The sequence below is a fragment of the Watersipora subatra genome, chromosome 7 (genome assembly GCF_963576615.1).
Source record: "Watersipora subatra chromosome 7, tzWatSuba1.1, whole genome shotgun sequence".
Lineage (NCBI taxonomy): Eukaryota > Metazoa > Bryozoa > Gymnolaemata > Cheilostomatida > Watersiporidae > Watersipora > Watersipora subatra.
The window spans coordinates 19,027,635-19,053,028 of record NC_088714.1 but is presented as its reverse complement, the minus strand read 5'-3'; the positions used below and the strand labels follow the sequence as shown (position 1 = coordinate 19,053,028).

Here is a 25,394-nt window from a genome sequence, read left to right as displayed (position 1 = left end):
ATAAGTGCACACACCTGATGTTTCTCTCGAAACTTTACCATGACTACTAAATTTCATTAAAAGGTTGACTTGCAACAAAATTCACATTACAGTTATTTGATATGAAAATATTCACCATGTCTTACTCTGTTGTGTTGTAGGTGCAAAATATGTGGGAATGTGATTTCAAGCTCTTAAAAGCTCAAAAACGAACAGTTAATCGCAGCCACGCGAGACCGCCGTAGTTTGGATTCTCTTTCCAAAACGGCTCAAATATGATGTAGCTGTAGATAGTTTTTGTTTACACTTTCATGCAACCTTATTCGTCGAAATATTTTCACAAATATACTTCACGCATTCAATAAAACCGTGTCTATTGTTCTTACATGTCTGTTTTATCGTCATTGTAATGCTGTCACTTTTAACAGTGATATCTTATAACTTACCGTAAAATTCATTTAATTTTTTAACCTTAGCTCGAAGGAGTACATATCATTGTCTGATAATCATGACGAGCCTGTTGTTCACTTGTGATAATCGAAAAGTGCTGCAGAAATTATTTGTGAAGTATTGGGTCACATGATCAGATTACGACTTGCCCATTAGACCAAACCGAAACAAAACTGTAAAGTAGCGACCATCTATATTTGATACGGGGTCTTCGGTAAAACCCGGAGTGTTTGTCATAAACTAGTGCTACGATAAGTTTTATATTGAGCTTTTTATTGGCCTTTCAATTCACGTGAGAACATCACGTGACAAGACAATAACCAAATTTCATGACTACGTCAGAGAAATAGAGATTCCAATCTTCGGCGGCTTTTCGTTTTTGAGCTTTTAAGAGCTTATAATCACATTTCCACATATTTTGCACCTACAACACAGTAGAGTAAGACATGGTGAATCTTTTCGTATCAAATAACTGTAATGTGAATTTTGTTGCAAGTCAACCTTTAACTGTTATTACTGGCATACTCATATGTTTCTTGCTCTAGTAAATTTTAGTATAGCCCAATAATATCAGTCTATCCTGCCTGTTTTTCTATAACAACCATTGTGCAGTTATTGCAACTTTTTTTGGACATTTAAATTTCAACAAAACTAACATATTTTGTTTATTTTAGTGTGTCATTTTAATTCGTACACAAACAAAAAGGACTATTTTTTGAACCAATCTATTTTTAGCCAGTCGGTTATTTTTTGATAAGGTCTAAATGAACACTTGCGCCGGAGACCGTGACAATGCATAGTTGGCAGTGTCTGAATATACTTGGCTAATAAAGGTCACGTTGGAGCTACTTTGCATTTAGGTTTAGCATATATCAGAAGTTGTTGCATATCACAATCTCCTGTGATATTTCCTTGGAATACTCACAGTTAAATAGTAGCCTTTTACACGTAATTAATTAATGATATTTAAATAATAATTTAAATAATAATTAATAAATATAAATTTACATTAATTAAGTTAATAAATACCTGTTCTATGTAGGCTTTTATTGTTCAATTATTTTGCTATATTGGGGTAGCATCACTTTATGGTATACCGGCTGAATGCTCGGCATCGCCTAGATAATATAAAATACTTTGCTCAAAAAATTTATTTGTATTTAACATATGCAACATTTACCATTCTAACTTTCCAACTTCATATCATGAGAAAAGTGTTTTATGTCGTTCAAATAAATTAATAGAACAAATAAACAACAGTGAAGATGTTTAAATGCGAAATAATTAGCAAGTAATGACTAGATAAAGTCTGTTCTACTACAATGATTACAATCAAAAATTATTTGCTTATTATACAATTAATACTAACTGAGAAAACAAAATAAAAATCATGAATCTGTTGAATTAATAATAGCAATGAGTACATAGAAATGTGTGTATAAAAACCGTTACTGTTGTAGCAGATGCTATCCATCACATTTTTGAATACAGCTATAGCCTACCGGTACAAATGTAAAAATGAGATGTCGCACTGTTTTTGCCGGTTACTTTGTCTGACCAAACGGAAAGAGAATGTAGATGCAATTCCTAATCAAGGTAATTCAACGCTTCGCAAGTAAAAATCATAAATAAATTTAAGAGCTTTTAGTGATCATCACAAGGAAGAAACAGAAATTGAAGCTGGTAATAGGATATTTGAAATTGAAAAATCACATTTGAAAATTACAAATTAAAAAAATAGGTAATTAATTTTGAAATAGCCTTTAAAATGTTTTTAAAAACAAACACGAAAGGTAATATTAATTAATAATAAAAAGTGTGTCCTTATTTAGCAAAAGATACCATAGATAAAATAGCTAAGAATGGTAAGAATAGCTTAGCCTTGTTTAGTGCTTTAGCCTTAGTGTTTGCAAACTTGCGGTTGCAATCTTCGTGAGTTCAATTTCAGTATGAAGCGCATTGTTTGTTCCTAAAACTTTGTCGCTATAACTGGACATATGACAAACTTTGAGATATATAGATATACTAACTGTGCTACCCGGCGTTTCCCAGGTAATAAAAAAGTTTTTGGCCAAAAAATTTATTTGTATTTAACATATAACAACATTTGCCATTCTAACTTTCAACCTACATAACATGAGATAAGTGTTTTGTGTAGTTGAAATAAATTAAGAGAGAAGATAAAAACAACTGTAAAGGTTTTCAAACTTTGTTAAACAACTGTAACTTTCAAACTTCGTATCATGAGGAAAAGTTTTTATGCAGGACAACTAAATTAAAAATAAATAAAACAACTGTAAAGGTTTTCAAACAACTGTAAGTTTAAAGTTTCATAATTTGAAAGAAGTATTTCGTTAAAATAAATTAGAAGGGAAAATAAAAATGTAAAGGTATGTAAATGTGAAATCATTAGCAAGTAATGGCTTAATATAGTCTATTTCGTTACGATTACAATAAAAAGTTATTTGGTATACAATTATATGATTTCAGTTCGTTTCAGTGTTGGCATGCAAAAATTGGCATGCTAATTTTTGCATGCCAGTGTTTGCATGCAAAAACATCGTATGCAATAGACGTACATATAGTGGTATAGAAACCCATAGTCATTATCTCATGCAATCACCTGGTAAAATCATCATTAAAAATAGTAGCAAAATACTACATTAACCTTAGTAACTTTAGGTATCTACAATGACTTTAGTGCATTTTGGGGTTATCATCTCTAAGATAAGTTCATACCTCCCAAACAGACATGTAACATAAACGCTGAATCTAACTTAAATGAATTTAATTTACTAAACATATACTTGAAGGAAGTTTTAGTATGTATTTTAGTAAACTTCAAACTCTTAACAAAAACTTCATAAATCTTTTTTATTATAACGGATACCAGATATACTGGATAACGAATGCGGATAATTTGCCATGGCGAATTAGCGGCGTCTATCTTTTAATAAGATATATAATCAGTGCACAAATTGTTAAATTCTAAGTTCGTAAATAAGTTTTTGTCGATATCATGGGGCAGAACGAATTAGCTTTAACGGGAAAAAAGCGAAGAAGCATCGTGTTGCATATACTTAGGTCCCAAAATCTTGGTTTTCCAAAAAAATTTGGAAGTCCCAAAAACTGAAAAATGAATACACGAATACACATATAACAAACTTTGAGAAATATATATAGAAGATGAAGGAGGCTCTATGAAGTCAACGTAGCGTTTATAGATGTTCCTCTAAAAGTTCATTGCTACCCTAGGACACTGATGTATTCGCCTCATCTAACTTTCGCGTTTTCGCGGAGTCATCTTCTCGCGAAAATTTCATGTGCGAAACTAAACTATCATAACGAACGAGCGAAAACGTCAAATTAAGTAGCTTTGTTCATTGATAGTTCAAGAAACAAATGGCAGCAAGCGATCAAATTGCATTATCGACCTCACCCACATCAATCTACCTGCGGTTCACAATTACAAACTAGTCCCAAATTGAATTTTTTTGCTCATTGGTGAACTGAACCTGAGGAATCTAATTATGTTATTTCCACAGCATTTATTTTCACATCACTATATTTTCTCGCTCATCAGAGCTGCGAAATTAAGTTGCAGCGAAATTTTACTCTGTATGCTACTCACGAAACTAAATACTAGCGAAATATAAGTGTCCTAGGGTAGTCCCATTCTTAGCATTCTATCGTTCTGTAGATCATAAAATCTGTTTTTATAATAAAAAAATGTTTTATATTATATTCCAGTATTAAAATGTGTACAGCATCGCAAATTGTACTTTTTATTTCTGAAAGACCTAGTTACCACCATTGAGCCTTTTTTATAACTACGGTAGGGGCTTCTATAATGTAACATGTACATGTAATGAGAAAAGTTGATGCAAACAAAAATTACTACAATTATTGTTTAGTCATTAAATTAAAGTTTAGTTTTTTCCTTTTGGAAGAACCCAATGGTGTGAGTTTGGAAAGCCATGAGGTAAACCATCAGTTAACATGTAGTTAACGGTTCATATAACGTAGTCTTTATAACGTAAACATTCTCGGAACGGTTTCTTCACGTTGCAGGAGCGTCTATTGTACTCACATTAGCATGGGCACGGTGAAGATTATTTGTCATGAGCTCAAACATTAGCCAATTCCTAATTCTATAGGCTTTTCTGATTAGTTACTAGCTTCAGCAGGCCATGAAAAATGAGCTTGAAAGTTGAGGCATTGACTGTGGTTTAGCTAAATTCAATTGAATTACAATTTTTAAAAATAAATTAAGATCAGATATGTTCATAGGAGTTATGGAAGGCATATTTCAAATGTTAATTGATCAGCTTGTGACATGTTTATTAGTGCTCTTCCTGTATGTATCAACCTGTCAGTTATTATTCCAATCTTAGCCGCAGTGGGGCCGCAGTCACCATTAGATATATTTAGCCACGCTGTGTGGGTGAAATGAACTTCAAGAATGCAATTGTTTTTGCGTTAGGCCAGAGCTAAGATGTTTAGTGACAGCACCGGGCCTTCCACAATTTTTATTTTTATAAGGTTTAAATTTTCTAGCATTTAATCTTTGGGTTTTAATGATGATTTTTATGCTGAATGTTATTTTAAATCAAAGTACGCCCTGTGTAGGCGTGTGCAGACATACTTCATTTTTTGTTAGTGTAAGGATCGCTTCCTTGTGCTCTTGGTTTTTGTTGGTCAATCGCTGCGATCATGTTTCATCAGTGCTTCAATGATATGGTACTCTGGACTTCACACATCTTGACTTTGTTTCAGGCAGCAAAGTTCATCGGGGCTCCTCCAGGTTATGTTGGTCATGACGAGGGTGGACAACTTACAGAGAGGTTAGCCAAATTCCCTTCAGCCGTAGTTCTGTTTGATGAGGTGGATAAAGCCCATCCCGATGTGCTGGCAACTCTTTTGCAGGTTTGCCTTTCTTAGATCTCAGTCCTTCATGGGAGAGTTAGTTCTTAGTTGCTGTTACTTGCTCGTTTAATATTAAAGTACATCGTTCTCGACATTCAATATACACCATTCTTCACCCCTTGTTAAATGATTGCTCACTGATTTGATGCTGTACCAATTTCAAGTCTGATTATCTCTTTCAACCAGTTTTTCTTATCCTTGATCAGCAAAATTCTTTGTTCCGTGAAAATCATATTATCACATTATCACTGAGGAGGGGGATATAGGCCTATGGTCTAAGATATAATAGTATTTCAACACTGATCGTGAAGTGTTGTATTTATGAGTTTCATTACGAATTCTATTAATGTGTTTGATGTATTACGCTGCTTGATTTTGCGAGTTTGTTCCCTTTCTAGCTATTCTGGGTATAACACCATTATTAAAAAGCAGTTTCCTCTTTTCTCTAATATGAACAGTCAAATGAGGCTATTGAATAAAATGGTAGCCATAAAAACCTTTCATTATCTAGCCTTTCTCGTTTAAATGGAATAAAAATAGGTTTCAGTAATCAAGTTAAAATTCTAGCTATATGTCATCATTGGATAAGTAAGTTCACATAATTTACTGACTAATGACTTTAATATTATATGTAATATTACATAGAATATATATACCATGTTCATAAGACCACATATATTTAGGTGACTGAAATCGGAACCAGAGTAATTTGTGTTTATTAAAATATGCATGGCATGTCATGTATATATATAGCAGAATATTAAGTGTTGTTTATCAGTGGGACATTCTGAGATGATTTCACAACCTATTAAATGACCAGTAAGAATGGGAGCAAAACTTTGTAAAATTCTAGTGTGGTTTGTACAAGTTGAATATAGAACATGAACCTAGCTTGCTTTGGTATCTTGTTATCGGCTTCTCCATCGACTTATACCGGGAAACATCGCAAGGGACTGGATAATAAATCTTGTCAAAAATGCATTTGTATGAACACATAAAATATTTAGTTCTGTGGGGCAGGGTTGGCTCGGTTTAAACCAGCCAAAAAATCGGTTTTCAAGGTTTTGTCATTATATTTAGTGAAAAACATAATATTTTAAGCTACAAGTGGTTCCTGTGTGGTAGAAATCCAATGCAATGTAATTATCAGCTGTGGAAGTTCATTTAGCACATAGTAGTAAGGTGGTGGTAGAGCTCAAGTTGTAACTACAGGAAATCCTCGCACAACTGCGCAACAATGAATTAGTAAATTTCATTTTCAATTGCTTTTTATCAAGTGATCTGTCGATCCCTATTACTGGTGAAATATGAAAACCATGTGAAATATACCAATCCAATCATCGTCTCTAATAAAGAATAAAAAAATTTTTCAAGTATGGCCGGTGAGTGAGGATTGCTTATAATTAGAAATTTTGACTATAAAATCTTTTTGGGCAAGAGCTTTAGGCTTACAAGCTAATATTTCATTCAGTGGGCACAAACCAAAGGAGTTGGATTGTTAGAATTCAGTTTATGAAGCTTTTTGTGTCTCGAAAAATCAAATTTGGTGCTAGTATTGAGCGAATATTCTCAACATTTGGGTTTATCCATTCAAAAGTCAGAAATAGACTGGGCACAGAGAAAGCTGGGAAACTTGTATTTATTTATGGTATGACCAATACCTAAGTACACATTCAGTCACATACTGTATTGTATCTACTACTACCCTTATGGATTTATAGATTTTTTTCTTCAATTTTAGCAACTGTAGATCATTATGCTCTGCTATTCACTACCACACAATTAATCACTGGGATTGAAATTCCTACTTATACAGAGAGCTGTATGTAATATATTCACTTCATGTGATAAGATTTCTGCTCTGTATTTCTTCTTGTTTGATTAAAGATTTATTCTGAAATTTCCATATGTTTTCTCTCCTTGTTCTTATACCAACTCCCACAATACCATCCTTAGCAGATGATTTCACATATATGTATGTTCAATACTCGATCATGCAGCTATAGTAAATGATGTTAATCAGACTTGAACTTGCAAAAACTTTGGTCAAATTATAGAAATCATAAAAACCGGTTTAAACCATAAAAACCGGTTTAAACCTTGAAAACCGGTTTAAACCAAAAAAACCGGTTTAAACCTTGAAAACCGGTTTAAACCAAAAAAAACCTGGTTTATTGTTTTTTCTTCATAAAAACCATAGTTCCAACCCGGCTGTGGGGGAAAGACAATATGTCAGCATTAGTTTGAAAATCTCTTGAAGACTTAAAACACATTTGAGATGATCAATCGCTAGCTAAGTATGAGCGGTCACATTCAAACCCAAGTTCTAAGGTCATTGTAGAGTGACTTCAAACTGAGTAAGGTTTTTCAAAGTTTCCGGTACAAAAAAGATTAAGTTTCAAACACATTGTCTATCAACGAATGAGTGAGAATTGTCTTTTTGATATTAGCTAATTTATTACGTTTTAAATCAAATGTTTCAAGTCATGTGCACTATCATACACCATCATAGACGGTCCTATTCTAACATTGCTAAACCCTCATCCTAAATAGCAACCGTGATTGCAATATTTTTACTAATGCAACAAAACGATGAAAACATTATGAAATAGTTAACTAGGCGCCTACTCATGTAACGATAAATCTGATCATTTCTTCTTAAAAAAATCAAACGGACTTCTAAAAAAATGTCGCAGATTTGAGAACACAATCAGGTAGTAGTGTATCGTCTACTAGAATGTTATTTTATAATAGCCGAGTTATATAGTCGGATACGTAACCATAATGACAAGGCTCTTCATTTGTCATTGACTGTACACAGGTGTGTCAAAAGTTTATAAATTTGTTACGAAAATATTTCTGCTTATTAAATAGGAGTTGTCTGTCTAAAAACAATTTCAGCAAAATGTATCCACTTTTCCATGGTAACACCTTTAAAAGTTTTTATGTTGTTGTCTTGTAAGTTCACCATTATACTGATACACTCAAGCTGATGGTTGCCATCATCAGCCTTTCCAGTTTATAAAATGGTCATTATTATATTGAAATATTAGTGAGGGTTAGGCTTTTTGAACATTTTTTTGTAATTTGAAGTGTTACGGAACAGTATTTATTTTTTCATTGACAGTCATTCGCCATGTTTTAACTTGCATTAATCAACTATAAAAGAATAGTTTTTTTGATGTTGTCATATTTTTGTTCCGTACCCCAAATGACACCATCTATATTGTTGTTAGCTGTTTGATGAAGGTCATCTGACAGACGGAAAAGGAAAAAAAGTGGCCTGTAAAGACGCTACATTCATTATGACGGCTAATGTAGCGAATGAGGAGATTTCCCAACATGCTTTGGAGCTAAGAGATTCCGCTCGTGCACTTACAGACACCAAGTCAGGAATGAGAACTGGTAGCTCCACTGGTAGGCCTTACAAAATTGCTCCCCTTTTTCGTATTGTTTTGTGACATTCTTTTTGTATTGGTAGTAAATCAGTAACTAGCTTATACAGGCCTTTTGCTAGACGCTGTCACATTAGAGTAGTCTAGTATCCTGGATAACGGCAATTTAGCATAGCCTAGTAGCATAAGCCGTTTTATGATTGTGTTTGCACCAATAGAATAGACATTTGAGCTTTTCCGTGTCCTGAACCAGGATCCGTGTTTTGAACCAGGGTCCGTGTTCTGAGCCAGAGTCCGGTTTGGATCTATGAGTAATATCTAGGGGTTTGTGGTTAATTTTCTTGATTTTAGGGTATGTAATCTTATTGCAAAAACCTTTAATTATTTGGGTCCAAGATGTGTGTGCATTAGCTTGGATTTAAAGTGTCATACTATATAACAATGGGGGAAGACCAACTAAGCAAATAGATAAATGAATTTTAGGCTTGTTTTTAAAATTACTTACACTTTCATAAAATGACTCAGTGTAGGTTTGACTCAGTTCGTTATACTGCCCTAAGCAAGCAAAACGCCCTATCTGACCATTTTTTCAAAATTCACTTTTTGTGCTTATATGTAAGTCAGGTTGAGATCTAACATGTCCCGAAATTTCATACTTCTGAGACCACCAGAAATAGCACTCTTCACTATGTCCAAAACGCCCTATCCACATTTACCACACATAAAGTGGCAATCAAAACGCTCTATCTGCAGATAGGGCATTTTGATTGGCCTGAACATACACAAAGTTGGGCATTATGAGCAGCATTATGTAATCACATAGTATATAAACAAAGGGAAGCAAAACTAAAGCCGGGTTCCCATATACGTCGCAAAGCACCGGCGACACACCGCAGGCTATTAGCGATGAAATGGGAACGTATGGTTGCCGAACGCCGGTGGTTGCCGGCGGCATCGCAATAGTTTAGCGCTGTTCAAATTTCGCAAATGCCCGCAGGCAAAACATTCCCGAAATGCGCTGTACGGGTAAAGGTCACCGTTATAGGAATGGTATGGCGAGCGAACATTTTATTTGATTACGCAATTATGTTTACGATATTATTAACGATGTGGCTTTATGTGAACATATCCCGCAGAGCCTAGCGTCGCAAGCGTTTTGCTGCGCATGTTACCGCTGGAGTCTAGCAATCGATATGGGAACCAGGCTTTAGGCAGCCTTAACAAGCTAGTGCACTTCTAAATGCTCAACACTATTGCTATATTTTTTATCATAAAATATTTATTATGACAAGACAATCTTTAAGTGACATAAGTCTAGTCTCGAAAATCTGACTCTGAGATTTGATGAGAAACTTGTTTTAATTACATGTCCATGGAAAGGTTTTGCTTTCTTAAAATACTGACATTATTGCACTCAATTGTTCGTTTTAAATTATTTTCAACAAAAGCGTTTGATCATATTAAAACTACTATTTTACTTGCTCATTTCATAACATCAGGTTTGAATGAGACTTAGATCTTTGATTATGTCATAACTTTTGAGCTGAAGGATGGCTATCACAGGACTTTAATCCCTGTGTTGGCTGGATTAGTAATAAGAATTGCAACATTTATTATTTTGCTGACTAGTTGCAGATTAATATCAGGATTGAAACTTGTAATCCTTTGATAATTCAGTCATAGCACATGGCCTTGTGGCAAGCTAACAATGAGAAACCAGTTCAATTAAGCAATCAAAACACCCTATCTGCCGTGATAGGGCGTTTTGATTGCCTAGTGCCAGCATATTAAATTGTCAATTTAGGTAATCAAAACACCCTAAGTGAAATATCTCCTTTGATTTCAATATTTCACACAAAAAATCTTCTAGTAAAGATTGTTGGATATCTCACCATAATAAATCAGAAAAAATAATTGAAATATTGCTAATACTAATGCCAGGCTCTACCAAAACGCGTTTGTGCTTGTGCTGAACAATTCACAAAGACCGAGATAGGGCGTTTTGCTTGCTCAGGGCAGTATAGTAGGACCAAAAATGAGTCACCGCCGGTGACAGACAAAGTGATCTGAACCTCAGCTTTTTTAGTTAAAATTCAAAAATGATATATTGGTCGCGGGAGAGATTTTGAGGCCCTCATTGTTAGTCTCAGACTTATTCTGACACACTCTGACAAGTGCCCCATCTACTTGATTAGAGCTTATGTTGCACAAGGTACAGCTAGATGACTGTCTGCTTTAGCCTAACATGAGCAGGTCGTTTTGTAAGTTCTGGCCACTAGTTTCCACGCCTAAGAACTAGCTATGCTGAAATATTTTTTTGCCAAATTAATGGCAGCCATATGCTATAGTGAGCAAACTATTATAATTGTTTTTAACTCTTTGATGGCGGTAGTGACATTTACGTCGCCTATTTCTCGCTCTCTCCCGCGGCCAGAGCAACATTAGCTGTGCCGGCATCAGCTGTTTTTAAACGGATATGCATCGAAGTATAGGTATCAGTTTATATAGAAGTATCAACTTAGTCTGAACGAACCATCAGACCAAGTTGAACAAGAGACTTTAAGTAAAACATTTTAGGATAAAATTTCTTTGCTGCTTGTTTTAATCGTGTTGCTTTCAAAGTTTTGAGAAAAAAACGAAAAAAATTGGAGTTAAAAAATGGATGTTAATAGGCCATAATAATGGCTGCTCATGATGCAATTGCCCGATCCTGAGGAGCATTCTAACAGTTCATCTAAATATCTCGGTTTTTAGATTTTGTTGTAACCATTTTATGGATGAATATGAAAGCAGTGGTGACTTTAAGTCTTTGCAACTTTGAATCCGAAGCTAGTTCTGATTATTCTGATGATCGATCTTCTCAGGCACACTCGTAGGTGAAACTACAGCAACCAGGACAACAACAACATTCATGGATATTTGCATATTCAGTCATTATTATAAACTTTCATGGTTAATTTGTTACTGCTCACTTTTTATTGCGCATAGATCACGATCAAACAAACCATTTTTTGAGTTATGACCTGAATAGTGAACGTAAAATAGATTGATAATTTTTGTGGAGTTAGTTTGTCCACAGGGTGAAGAAACTTTGGAAATAAATTTGCTCATCAAGGGGTTAATAAAAGTGCTAGGCATCAATAAATAACGCTTGTTGCTTAACGTGGTGTTCAACTTCTATAAACACCTTCAAAACCTATTTTGTGTGGATATATGATTGGCAATACACTTCTGTCAGTACAGGCAATTTACATTGCGTTGAGAGGTTACCCACACGTTCTAATTAGTATGATTTATATTTAATAACATGAAATCATTGTTAATTACAAGCCTTCTTAAGTGATGAAATTCATGTTTGGCTTTATGCCCAATTTCCCTGTATGCGTCAGCTGCTTCCTTGACTATCTCTGAGCAGGTGGTTTCAGAATTGCCACTGTGCTCTAATTTTCACAATCTATGAGTAGCTACGCGTGCCAAGATTGGTGCGTTGAGCTTTATAAATAGTTGTTTACAATCATTGGTCAAACTTAGAAACGTCACTTGTAATTGATCATATTTTTCATGTCTAGTTATTAGCTTCTGAACATTACAACCTTTCAACACCATTCCGGAATTTACATACATGTAACATATGGCATCTGTAAAGTCTGTAGTATGTACCAAGGGCTCAAATGTTGGTGTATTATCAGATATGGTAATTTGGACCTAATATGTAGGTAATTGGACCCCTAGTTTTCGATTGAACAGGCATTTTTTATCACTGACCAATAAGCTTCGCAGATTCGCTCATTTAATAAAATTCACTCGTTAGGAGGGAGCTATTTTTTAAATTGCTCAGTTTGGCAAGTTTATAACAACTTATTTAATTTTTTTTTGTTTCATTTTTTATTTATAATTTATCTTTATCATGTAAGGTCTGTCCTTTTCAACGCATTTCATACTTTATTTTTTACACTGACTTTCACTTTTCTATAATAATTACTAATATTACTATTATCAATAATAAAAGGACAATTGGAATCACTCTTTAATGTTATTCTAACACGGTAAAACCAACAATGCTAAAAAGAACCACGTGCATACATACAGATTCTACAAAATCTTTGAATGTCATGATCGATGTTTGTCGGTATATGTTTAATTTATGACCTCACAAACTACTTGTGCTCTGTGATCAGCTGGAACGTAGATGTGTACCATGGTTCTTATTTTTAAATGATCTAATATTGATTCTGAAATGTTTAGTGAAATTTATCTACTATTGTCTTAAAAACTAAAGTTGAACTGTAATAAAAAAACTTGATCTGCTGTTTCCGTGATTTGTGAAACAAAAAACAACTTAGTACTCTCTAGATGGTCACTAATTTGGTTTTCATATTGCTGTTGTTAGAATTTATACCGGAGTTTTCATATTTGGCTAGTTTTCATATTATGAAGCATTTCTTTTATGAAAGACATATTGATCATTTATAAACATATCTAAGCCTGCATAAGTGACCAAAATGCATTTGTAACAAGACTATTTAAACTTCAATGTTGAAGTAAACTCGAGTCAGACATCCTTACTTCAGCTACATAAATGATGTTGATTGACTGCTAACAAGACATTTAAATACAAAATTTCAGAACTATCAGTTATTCATTAACTCTCATGGAAAGAAAGGGATTTTCCGTTACTCTTCTCCCAACAGTATTATGCAAACGCTGCTGAAAATTTTCACTCAACATTAAATTAGTCTTTCCGCCCATTTTATTAAAGCATGAAAATATTGTTGTCATTTTGGAGTTTATTTGTGTTGCACAAAGCATATCATTGTAAGATAGTTGTATATCATAAAAATTACAAATTGTTAATATTTTATTTCAGATATTACTCAGTTAAATACTGCCTTCAAGTTAGTAGTAGACATAGTTTCTAGAGTTTTTTGGGAAGTTTGGTGTGAGAGAAATTGTTGCAGTGATCGTAGAAGGTAAAGTAACTTAACTGCAACTGTTAGTCTCATTATTTGAACACTCCATTATCAATCATCAGTTCGCTAACATGATAGTAAAAGTGTATTAAGTTGCTTTGTAAAGTTATAGTAAAAGTGTATTAAGTTGCTTTGTAATAAAAGCCCATGGCACCATATTGTTTCTGTCAAAAAGTTGTGTTTACCTTGTAATACTAAATGTGTGTTTTATTGTAATACCAAAGTTGTCTTTTTATAGTAACACTTAAAATGGCGTTTTCTTTAATTCTAAATAGGAATATTCCTGTTTTTTTGTTTATGACATCATTTTGTTGTTTGCTTATGACATCATTCCATCACTTGATTTGCTGGATCGCATCAAATTAAACTCTAACTTCTCAGCATACTTACATTACAGGGATAGTAAGATAACAAATAGGTTATTTTTTTTCATGTTTTACCTTAAACCATCTCGATATGGATGTTAAACGGTTTGAACTATGTCGCTACATAAGTGAGCATTCTGGTGTCTTTGATAAGTGTTATATGTGTACTAAGTATGTGTGACCTTGAAGCAATGTTATGGGTGGTCTAGCTGATGTTATCTTTATGACTCATCAGTAGTGATCAAGCAGCCTAGCTAAGCAGTCGTCTTGAATTATCCTTGTCAACATTCATACAATAAAACCACCTTGAGGAAACTCCACATTATAATATGGTGTCAGAAGTGGGATAAAAGACCGCAAGGATATTGAAAAGGTTAAGGAGGCATTCACCCGGCACTTTACACCACAAGTGAAAATTATCTATGAACGGTACAAGTTTCATAACAGAACACAGCTTCCAGGTGAATCATTCGACAATTTTTTAACTGCACTACGCGGACTCTTGTCTACTTGCAATATACATGCTGATGAACAAAATAGTGCTCTGATAGACAGAATTGTATGTGGCATTAACTCACCAGAAGTCAGAGAGGACATATTCAATTTAGATGGCAATCCGGATTTGAACAAAATTATACAGCTGTGTCGTCGGGCGGAAGCCACCAAACATTATCTTACAGATATGAAGATCGACAAAGAGAATGCTAATATTAATACAGTACAACAACCGAACCATCTAGCTCACAAGAATAAGAACGGCGCCAGAGTAAATAGCTGTAAATATTGTAAGTCGAGTCACCCTAAAGGAGCATGCCCTGCATACGGCAAAGAGTGCCGAAATTGCCACAAGATGAATCATTTCAGCATAGCTTGTATGGCATCACAGCGTAAGTCTGCTGCCAAAGCTGCATATGAGCTAGTAGAGACCAATGGAGAACAGAATGACATAACTTTTACTGTGAACAACGACAAGAGCCGAAGAGAATGGTGCATCACCACAAGGTGCAATGAAAAGCCGCTACATCTCAAAGTTGACACTGGAGCTTCATGCAATGTCATGCCTAAAGGGATATTTGACTCTTTATCGGTGCATACACCTCTACAAAAGTATGGCAAGTCATTAGTTTCATTTAGCAACCATGAACTAGATGTACTAGGTAAAGTAACATTGTTGGTGGATGTTAGCGCTCGTTTTGTACCACTAGATTTTGTAATAGTGTCATCAAGTGCAGGTCAGAAGACCTTGTTAGGATTACCAAGTGCAATGGAATTGGGTTTGGTCAATGTCTCAAATACAGTCAGCGATGACCTTGCTAAAGCTTACCCAGATGTGTTCAGTGGTTTGGGGTGCCTCCCATGCAAACATGCTCTGCAACTGAAAGAAAATGCTAAACCAGTAATTCAAAGTGCCAGAAGGGTTCCCTTTAGATTGCGCAATAAGTTGAAGGACACTCTTCAAAAAATGGAATCTCAGGGCACTATAGCCAAAGTGAAACAGGCCACAGATTGGGTTCACCCTATTGTAAATGTATTAAAACCAAATGGCTCACTTAGAATTTGTCTAGATCCTACTCAGTTGAATAAATGTTTACGGCGTGAACATTTTGCGCTACCCACGGCATCAGAAATATTTGCTAAACTATCTAAATCGCGGGTATTCACAACGTTAGACGCTACATCTGGCTTCTTACAGTTGGAGCTAGACGAAGATAGTAGCCTACTCACCACATTTGCCACTCCCTTCGGTAGATACAGGTTTTTAAGGTTGCCATATGGTATTTCTTCAAGCCCAGAGATATTTTGTCGCACAGTTTCTGAACTATTTGAGGATATAAAAGGCGTTGAGTGCTATGTCGATGACCTCTTGATTCATGCACCCACAATGGCTGAACATGACGCAATCCTCAAATCAGTGCTAGAGAGGTGCCGAGAAAAGAACCTCCGGTTAAATGAGTCAAAGTGTACATTCAGACAAAAGCACATCAAATATCTAGGTCACATAATTGGGGATGGAGTCATCAAGCCTGATCCAGCTAAGATCAAAGCAGTCATTGACATGCCTCAACCACAAAATGTGGAAGATGTTCGTAGATTGCTTGGAATGGCAACTTATCTCTCAAAGTTTTGCCCTAATTTGTCAGACATAACCACCCCGCTGAGAGAACTAACAAAAAAAAATGCGACTTGGTCGTGGTCAGGCACACATGATGAGTCCTTGACACAACTGAAGGCTGTGGTGACATCCACTCCAGCATTGCGAATGTTTGATCCAGACCTGCCTATTGTATTATCTGTGGACTCCAGTCAGTTTGGCATGGGTGCAGTGATAATGCATAACGGGCAGCCAATTGAGTTTGCTAGCTGCACACTGACAGACACTCAAAAAAAGTATGCTCAAATCGAAAAAGAATATCTAGCAGTTCAGTTTGGCTTACGAAGATTCCATCAATATATATATGGTCAACATGTAGTGGTAGAAACGGATCATCTTCCACTCATAGGAATCATGAATAAGGGTCTTAATGATATCAGTCCCAGGCTATTGAGAATGAGACTACGCAATCAATTATATGATTACACACTTGTGCATAAACCAGGTAAAGCTCTAGTTCTTGCAGACACACTATCGCGTGCCTTTTTGGCAGATTTATGTGAAGATGCAGAAGCTCTAAGCTCACTAGATACAGAACAAATCCATTCAGTCACTAGCGGTGTCCTTAGAAACCCAACCTTCAAAGACCGGCTCCTTAGCACAGTGCAATCAGACAGCACTCTACAAATCCTTAGCAGCTACATACGAAATGGCTGGCCAGCTAAGAGGAGAATGTGCATTGAACCACTGAAACCATTTTGGGCAGCGAGATATGATTTGACGACACACGATGGTCTGATACTTAAAAACAGTCAAATAGTTATCCCAGTGTCTATGCGCAAGCAGGTAATAGATATCATTCACATAGGACATTTAGGGGTTAGTAAGTGCATAGAGAAAGCCAAAAATTCCGTGTACTGGCCAGGTTATCAGGGGCAGATACAGGATGTGGTGTTGAGTTGTGCAACATGCCAGGAGAATGTGAGGGCAAATTCACAATGTGCTTACGAACCATATGACATACCGCAGTATCCAATGCAATCAGTAAGCATAGATGTTTTTCACTTAGCTGGCAAGGAGTATCTAGTCACGGTAGACAGATATTCCAAATGGCCTACCTGCTGTGAGCTGAAGAATGCAAACTCAAGTAGCATTGTCGAGATACTGCGTAGGCAGTTCCTTGACTTTGGTAGACCTGAGATCCTAGTTTCTGATAATGCTTCGTATTTTACATCATTTGAATTTGAACAGTTTCTAAAAGAACTTGAGATACAGCATATCACATCTAGTCCGTATTATTCTCGTTCTAACGGCCTTGCTGAAAGGATGAATCAAACTATCAAAAGCAGCCTGAAAAAGGCCCATGAGTCAAATCAAACATTGTTTGATGTCTTAGCCTCCCTTCGATCTACACCACTGGGGGGTAAATTACCATCGCCTTCAGTTCTATTACAGTCAAGAAATCTAAGAAACAATCTTCAGTTCATGCCTCAACAGCTCAAACTTCAAAAAGTAGACATTAACCTGATTGAGAAAGCTTTCAGAGAGCGCCAGTCGCAAGATATGTTCAACACAAGCCCAGCTAGGCGACCTATTGAGATGTGTGTGGGCATGAGAGTTTGGTGCCAACTAGGCCATCGGCGTTGGGTAGATGGTGTGATCATCCGGAGAGCAGAGACACCCAGGAGTTTTTATGTGAATATCGGCAAGGGTAGAGTTTTTAGAAGGAACATAAAATTCTTGAGGCCATACAAGGAAGCCCCAACAACCCTGCAATCTTTGCAATTAGAGAATATAACCATGCGTAATTTTATGGCAGTGGAACATAGACCGGCACAAGGTGTAGACCACAATGACACAAGGTCAGAGGCCACACAGCCTTTAACCTCATCAGATACCTCACAGTCTTCACACACCACCCACCAGCCTAGTAGTAATTATCAGTCACTTCCATCTGCGCAAACGCACACAACTAGGTCAGGGCGCATATCCAAACCACCAGTGAGGTACCCCCAGCCAGAAAACTAATTTTAAAAATTGAGCATGTAACATTAACCTCGCTTAGTAAGCTGCATCCACCGACATACATTTTAGTTAACTCAGCTCCAAACTCTATTATAAACATTTTCTATTTTTATGCTTTTGTATTCACTGACATTTTAAGTTTTGTTTTACTGTCCTCCCAAAAAGGAGCGTGTTATATGTGTACTAAGTATGTGTGACCTTGAAGCAATGTTATGGGTGGTCTAGCTGATGTTATCTTTATGACTCATCAGTAGTGATCAAGCAGCCTAGCTAAGCAGTCGTCTTGAATTATCCTTGTCAACATTCATACAATAAAACCACCTTGAGGAAACTCCACATTATAATAATAAGACAAAGTCTATCCCGGAATCAATAATTGGTATTTTTCATGCGGTATTTCTACAGTAGGAATAGAATTTGGCAACTATCAATTGCCAATGAATACAAGTTGTCTTTAAAATGAACAGTTCCCTCCTCTCAGATGGTAAAACTGTGCAGTCAAACCTTTATTTAGTATGGGCATGTCTTTTTCATTGTCTTTTTCATTGCCATTTGAGAAAATGTTTGTTTGAACATTTGATATAATCTCCAATGTATGACTTGAAAGAAAATGTAAAATTAGTGAAAAGTATTAAATCAATTCAAACTTCATGCCGTGAGTGTTGGGAGTAAGTTAGACAGTGTATTTCTATCACTCTACTAACGAATATACGCTTTTCTGAGTTTGCACTCCATCCATGCATCTTTAAGGTAAAGTAACAAAAACTTCTCTGCTCATTATCACCTCATTAATGTGGTTTTACCTGCAAGTTAGATTTTTACATTTAGTTTTTACAGAATTTTAACTATAAGGTGTTTTGGTGCTGCGCATTATTGCGTTAAGTATTTCTTTCAATTTTTGATATTTTTATTAACTTAAATTCTTCGTGCTGTGATAAGTATATTTCAACATTCGTCGGTTTCTGCAACCAAAGAGTTTATCAAAGAAGATTAACTTTCTATGCCAAAATTTGCCTTTATTAGTCGTTGATTTCATGAATTGCTGCTTGCACTCACCATTTATTGTTTTTATTAATGAAAATACTTACAGTATTTATTGTTTCCCACTTTGATATTGGCTACGTTCTTTGTAGCTTTCTTGATAGTTTTTTTTATAAAAACGTATCATAATATTCACCCAATTCGACTACCCAATTCCGAAAAAGGTAACTTTTTGACATAATCAATAGATAATTGCTGGCTCTTTGTAAGCTGATGGAATTTTGCCTTTTGGAATTTTGTCTCTTGTAGGAGTTCCAGAAATATCTCGAGAATTCAAGGATTCAGTTATTCATCCGATTTTGAAGCAGCATTTTAAAAGAGACGAGTTTCTTGGTCGAATAAACGAGATTGTCTATTTTCTGCCTTTTAATACTCAAGAACTCTATCGGCTTGTCACGAGGCAGCTTAACTTCTGGGCAGGCAAGGTATGTAGCTAGAACAAGCTAAATTATCAAACAGATTGCAATAAGACAAGAACTCTGTGTGCCGCTATCCATTGATAGGTTTAGATTTGAGAGAATCTAGCAAAGATTTACTCATATCACTTGACTTGCAGCTTTTATAAAGCGTCTAATTTTGTTGGAAAACATGATTCAAGAAATTTATAATTGTTACATATACATTTATATACGGTAGTACAGTGGACCCCCGCCATAGTACAGTGGACCCCCGCCATAGTACAGTGGACCCCCGCCATAGTACAGTGGACCCCCGCCATACGACATTAATTCATTCCGGTGTTGGCATCGTAAGGCAAAAATGTTGTATAGAAACCCATAATAATTATTTAGTGCAAGCACCCGTAATAAGTAAAAAAACATCAAAAGTTTATACACATGTTACATATTAGTAACAAATTAGTATATTAACCTTAGTAACTATGGTCACTTGAGTGGTTATGATATATATATATGTATATGATATATATATATATATATATCATATATATATTTCTCAAAGTGTGCGTGTGCGTTTTTTGTGTAAAGACTTCGCACCGAAGAAGATTTGATCTCAGACTCTCCCAATCGCAAGTCTGGCGTGGTACCATTTAGGCCACCGAGATTAATTTCTTCACTAGCTGATATATGTGCTATTTGGTAGCAAATACCCACCGGCTTTCGCGTACAACGCAGGGTCATAGCATAACGTCACAAGAAGCTGTTGGCTCTCATTGTTGAGCATGCTCAAATTTTTTATTGGCAATGTGCCAGGCTAATAGTGAGCAACTTTCTTTACTTCTCATTTTTCATAAGAGAAAACACTTCTCTCATGAAATGTAGTTTGATTGTAGTTTGTTTAGAGAAAACACTTCTCTCATGAAATGTAGTTTGATTGTAGTTTGTTTAGAGAAAACACTTCTCTCATGAAATGTAGTTTGATTGTAGTTTGTTTAGAGAAAACACTTCTCTCATGAAATGTAGTTTGATTGTAGTTTGTTTAGAGAAAACACTTCTCTCATGAAATGTAGTTTGATTGTAGTTTGTTTAGAGAAAACACTTCTCTCATGAAATGTAGTTTGATTGTAGTTTGTTTAGAGAAAACACTTCTCTCATGAAATGTAGTTTGAGAGTTAGAATGGCAAATGTTGTTATATGTTAAATACAAATCAATTTTCTGTCCAATGACTCTTCTATTTCACGGGCAACGCCGGGTGGTACAGCTAGTCTGTAATAAAATATAGCATTGCTATGTACACTAAGTACCATATGGAGTTCTTCCTTTCGAGACAGACATATAGCATAAACTTTGAATTTAACTCAAATGATTTTAGCTTACTAAACACACACACATAATTCATTCGCAACCATCGCGAGTTAATCCACAAATTTGGATCGTAGCTAGGCTACCAATGCGAGTTATCTCGCCTTGAAAATTTACCCATTCTATGTACAGTTATTTCTAAGTTATAGAAGAAAATTTTTGGTTAGTTAGAAATTTCTAGCTAATCAACTTATAAAAATTTCTGGCTCATCAGAAAAAAACATACAAATAATTATGCCTCAATGATATCTCTGGCAATAGTCATAACCAAAATACTAAACCCATACCGACGTCTACCTAAACTGGAAATCATCAAGGCAACTTGAAGCTTTATCAATCACGATAAAAAATTTCATCTCCAGAAGTAAATATGCAGATTCAGAAGCGGGAAGGCAGTGAAAGACTGCATGAATCAAATTAGCACATTATTTTTAGTGTTTCAAAGTTTTTATTAACTTTTTTCTATTAACTTTGCCAATTTGAATCGTTATGCTCGAATAAAAAGGCACTTTTTAGGTAGTCAGCCGTAGTCAGATTAAAATTATCATTCTCCTTCAATAGGATCATATTGATTCTTAGAGCTGTTTTTGAAGTTTCAAAAGTCAAGACAAGAAATATCAATTTCCTTTCTGGTAGTAGTAAGTTGAATTATAGCATTTTTCTGATAAATGGCTGGTATTTAAGGTAGATCGCATAAAAGTTAGTTGGTAGCGAATGAAGCAAAGTTAAATTTTAATATACAATGTTACTAAACAAAACTTTAATTTTGCCTTCATCTTAATTAATCGTTTTATGAAACATGAAAAATGCTAAATCAAGAGAGCATCGTATCTTTTTCTATTGGAAGGATTTCAACAAATAGCATATTGGCATCTTCATGACTCTGACGTATGCAGCACACCGACTGCCATATTTGAATTTTGAGAGACATCTTTGTTGCCGTCATATGGTGAGAAAAAATGCTGTAATAAGGGGATGAAAAAACATCGTGTTCCACATCGTAAGCTAAGGCGAAAAAATTATAAAATAGGGGTAACTCAGGGGTTCACTATATTATATACATATGGGAACATAATTAGTAACAATTATGATTTGGTCTCTAACCTTTTAGTTTACTAATTGTTAAAAATTTGTGTAAGTCATTGTTTGACAGATTTGAAGTTTGAGCTTTTTTCAGACGGTACTTTCGTTAATAATTATTTGAAGGTTAAACATCAATAGCCTTTGTGTCACCCTTCATCTTAGATTTTTTTAATCTTTTCAATTAAGCGATGTCTGCTTCCTTTGTTATCATACCAAAAGTGAACAACCCTGTAATTATTTACAGTGCACCCTCGAGATACGATGCTAATCCGTTCCGATGATAGCATCATATAGCGAAAAGATCGTATGTCGGGGTATAGAAACCATTGTAATTATACAATGAAAAAAAGAAGGTAAAAATCGTCCAAAATTTTATAAAAATGCTGTACATATTGAAAATTAGTAACAGAATAGTATGTTAACCTTAGTAACTATAGTTACCTACAGTAGCTGCATTGTGTTAAGTGCACCTAGTGATTATAATCTGCAATACTGTAAAATTGTAATCTGTGTACCAAATGCAGATCGTACGGTAACAAGTTCTTATCTTTAAAAGGTACGCATAACATAAACGTTGAATTCACTTCAAATAAGTTTAGCTTGCCAAACTCACCCTTAAAACCAAGTTTTAGTATGTATTTTGAACTATTTTAATGAATTTCAACTGTTATCACGAAATTTTATCCTTCATAAGTTTCTGTTTTCACTTTCATTACAAAAGTTAGCGTGTCTGGTTGAAACCTTTTTCAACCAGAATTCAATAAGGCCGAGCGATGCAGTGATCGAAAGCGGCCTCTCACACACCTGACCATTGAATGGCTACTGAAAAGAAAAATGAAATTTTCTTTACTATACGGGACGTACATACCTTTGGAGTAACGTGACTTTAGCTGGTATATTGTAGCGAATAAAGCAGAGAGGAGGCAAATGGGTATCAATGCTAATTACGTTGCTGTACACATGAAAATTAATTTAATACGTAATAAAATGGAATTTTTAGCAGGCTAAAGAAGGTTGTCTAGTCCTGTCCAATTTTTCTTCTGGTTTAAAAGAAAAAATGCTGGTGCAATGCAGAAAACTGCTAGCTAAAGCTTGTAGAACAGTGGTTCCCAACTGGTGGTCCATGGACCCCCTAGGGGTCCACAGGAGGTTTTGAAGGGGTCCACAGGCTGGTGCCAGTATTGGTTTTTCTAGCTAGATATTTACAGCTATTTCTGTCATAGTGGTTGGATCAATGATATAAAACCCTAAAAGGATAGACAACGGCTATCATATGAGCGGGGTTTAATGATCGAAGTCTGTTGGGATTGTGCTAGCCTGGGTTACCGGGCTAATGCAGTTCCCGCGGGGTGGTCGCGTTGTCTTGTTAGGTTTTTGGGTCTAGACTTTTATCATCTATGTGCGTCAATCGCTGGATAGTACCTGATTTACAGTTAGTTGTACAAAACAATAACCTGTAACCAGAAAACACGTAATTCTTTCTTTCCCTCTTCAATTTCAGCGATATACTAAGATCCATGGAAAATAAAACATTTCAACTTACTTATTTTTACCAATTTTCAGATTGGTAGGGGTCTTAGTATATGCTTAAATTTGAATATAGTTTACTCGTAATCACCCAAACAACGGTCTTTTTTCTCTAGTGTTTGATTAATATTTTTCCACCTATAATATGAAATGGCAGTCTTTTGTCGTTGTCGCACTGTTTGACCTGGTCAATAAGATGGGACAGCAGCAAATCTGTGCAGTTTAGTTTTCATACTCAAAATCTAAATGTAAAACCAAATTTGGGTCATTTCACAATGGTGACTATTAATATCATGAATGCTTGTTAATGGCAGCTGACTAATCATTATTGTGACAATATTTGGCAGCTTTATTTATTTGACAACAAAATCAAACTAGCAGATCAGTAAAATAACCAAAGATGTTTATGAAGATAGAACCATTGAAGAACTTTGGCCTTCCATGATTCATCCACAGACAGCCAAACATACCCTTCAAACTCTGCTCCCATTTGTGTCTACATAATTATGCGAGTCCGCTTTCTCCTCCATGGCTGTTCTCAAATCGAAACAACAAAACCGACTAGGACTTGAAAATTACATCTGATGCGCTTTGTCAACCATTTCCCCAAAGATTGAGAATTTGATAAAAAACAAGAAGTATAATCTATCCCACTAACAAACTGAAAATTAACAGTCAAAGCAATTTAGTATAGCATTCCTTTATGTAAGCAAATAAATAGAAACATGTCAATTCTATTGACTCTTATATTATACTAATTTATAATGTACGCCAATTTAAAATGGATTGTTATAAACACCATATATTATGATGTTTATAAAGGGGTCCATGACTTTTAGATAAATAGCTCAGGGGGTCCATGGCTCCAAGGTAGTTGGGAACCACTGTTGTAGAAGGATCTGGAGAAGGTGCTACAGTAGTTTTTCTTGTATGGAATGTGCACAAGAATCAATGTAACCATAAGTAAAAAGCTTGTACGTATTTATCCCCTAGAGGAAAGGGCTTTAACAAGTTTCAGAAAGTAATGTAAATGCATCAACTATCTTGAGTAGTTAGTTATATGAGTTACATACATACGATGCATTGTCTTCACGTAGAAGATAACAAGCCCACATGCAAAGACATGGTTAAACAAGAAAATAAAGCAAAATCAAAAGGAAACAAAAATAAAATGAATAAAATATGGAAAACATGCGACACAAGAGATAAATAATATACAGTCAAACATGGATAACTCGCCCACGGATAGCTCGAACACATGATTAATTCGAATGGTTTCTTTGGTTCGTTCCCACGTAATGATAAATTGCTATAGATAACTCAAACGCACACTGTTAACTCGAACTGTTTTTTGCCCAACGGCTACCGAAACGGTTGTTATCGCTTTAGAAAATCACTTTATTCCAAGTCATAGAGGTAAACCTCAACTTTTCGTAATTCATAAGCGTCGTTATTACCACCATCGGCAAAATATTTTTGTCAACGACTTTTCTAAAGGTTTGGTGAAATTTGATTTATACCAAACATCCGCTTAGCGATCGCCCTTCGGAAGCAAGGCAAAGTTTGTTTGTTTGTGAATATTATTTATTGAGGTTTTCATGAGAAAATAGTGTTCTGTTGACCTCATAGTTATAAGTGAGGTAATCTTTGCATAAACTTCAAGAAAAATCGGCAAAATTGATCGTGGGTAAAACGCTCAAAAGAAAAAGATGTCTTTTCTTTTGAGCATTTCAACAACGATCAAGTTTTGCCAATTTCAATCTAAAAAACGTCCTGGCAT

At 35.3% G+C, this 25,394-nt stretch overlaps 1 protein-coding gene across 2 annotated transcripts in view; it reads left to right on the top strand.

Annotated features, from left to right (window-relative positions):
* Positions 1-25,394, top strand: part of LOC137401055 (mitochondrial disaggregase-like) — a 42,343-nt gene that overhangs the window by 9,318 nt on the left and 7,631 nt on the right. Inside the window, exons 7-9 of one of the 2 annotated variants that reach the window (XM_068087403.1) lie at positions 5,206-5,355; positions 8,592-8,772; positions 19,496-19,668. In XM_068087403.1, the coding sequence (XP_067943504.1) occupies positions 5,206-5,355; positions 8,592-8,772; positions 19,496-19,668 (504 nt within the window). Of the gene's footprint in view, positions 1-5,205; positions 5,356-8,591; positions 8,773-19,492; positions 19,669-25,394 lie in introns of both variants that reach the window. The other variant, XM_068087404.1, reaches the window with a different exon arrangement.